This window comes from Rhagoletis zephyria, unplaced genomic scaffold, assembly GCF_001687245.7.
Source record: "Rhagoletis zephyria isolate East Lansing unplaced genomic scaffold, Rhagoletis_zephyria_1.1 Rzeph_scaffold_82092, whole genome shotgun sequence".
Taxonomy (NCBI): Eukaryota; Metazoa; Arthropoda; class Insecta; order Diptera; family Tephritidae; genus Rhagoletis; species Rhagoletis zephyria.
In genome coordinates, this window is record NW_016239140.1 from 1 (window position 1) to 1,078 (window position 1,078).

Sequence of the window (1,078 nt, forward strand, 5' to 3'; positions counted from 1 at the left end):
ATTTGCAAATAACTAAATCACGTAAATAAGTATTGATTAGTGGTACTATCTGCAAATAAGGGCAAGACGTCGCCATATTCATACCAGCATCTAAATAATAATAATAATAATAATAATATTGCCTTTTTATAATCAGGTTATATTAGAAAAGAATTTTCCACACCGTCGAATAAACAGTGAGTTAGGTATTTGCAAATTATTTTTATTTGCAAATAGCTTACGTATAAGTCCCCTTTTAGACACGTCAAGTCTTGCTTTCAAGTCTGCTGACCTACGCTTAAACGTAGTAAGATATCAGTTTTAGAACTTTATTTGAATGAAGTTTAATTTCGTACAGATATCGGAAATGAAATGTTTATGTATGAGGGTTTTGTTATTACAAAACATAGTAAACGTCTGAGGTTGATTTCTTAAACTAGTTTAATTAATAGAACTATATTTGTATTCGCACGCAATCGAATTTTATGATTCGCGTGCGTTTATGTGTCACTTTTCCACAATTTGATAGTCTTGTCATTTTCTAACGCCGCCGAAGCAATGATGTTCTCCGTAGGGTGACAAGCTGTGCACAAAACAGTATCCGTATGACCCTGAAGCTTTTGAACGACTTCTTTGCTCTGTAAGTTCCAGATATAGACCATATTGTCTTCACTACCAGATACAATCCACTGCAGAAAAATATTTTAAATTTAAATCGCATAAGTATTTTATAAACCATTGTAATTACCTTGCCACCAGTTACTGAGAAATTTGCAAATATGCAATACTTTTCGTTTTTGTGTCCTGTATATGTCTTCAAGCATTTGCCNTAAAGTATTATCCAAAGTGGCTGCCAGAATATACTTTCCATTTGGCGAAAATTTGACAAAGCTCACCGGTGGATTATCATCATCAATCAAAGTTTTCAGACACTGACCACTTGCTGTATCCCAAATACGACATAGCCCGTCATAGCTGGAACTTACAATTAAGGACCCGTCCCGATTGAAATGAACTGCTGATACAGGATCAGAGTGCGCTGGAAGAGTCTTCAAACATTTGCCGGTGCGCACGTCCCAAATACGCACACTTTCATCAA

The 1,078-nt window shown here is 35.5% G+C and overlaps 1 protein-coding gene across 1 annotated transcript; it reads right to left on the bottom strand.

Moving 5' to 3' along the window:
* Positions 1–214: 214 nt before the first annotated feature.
* LOC108357669 (protein will die slowly-like) lies at positions 215–1,073 on the bottom strand (the record flags this gene model as incomplete). The annotated part of the gene is given in 3 exon segments (XM_017608740.1): positions 215–668; positions 728–809; positions 811–1,073. Coding segments are annotated over 3 exon segments (534 nt in total), but the record flags the coding sequence as incomplete, so codon positions are not given.
* Positions 1,074–1,078: the final 5 nt, after the last annotated feature.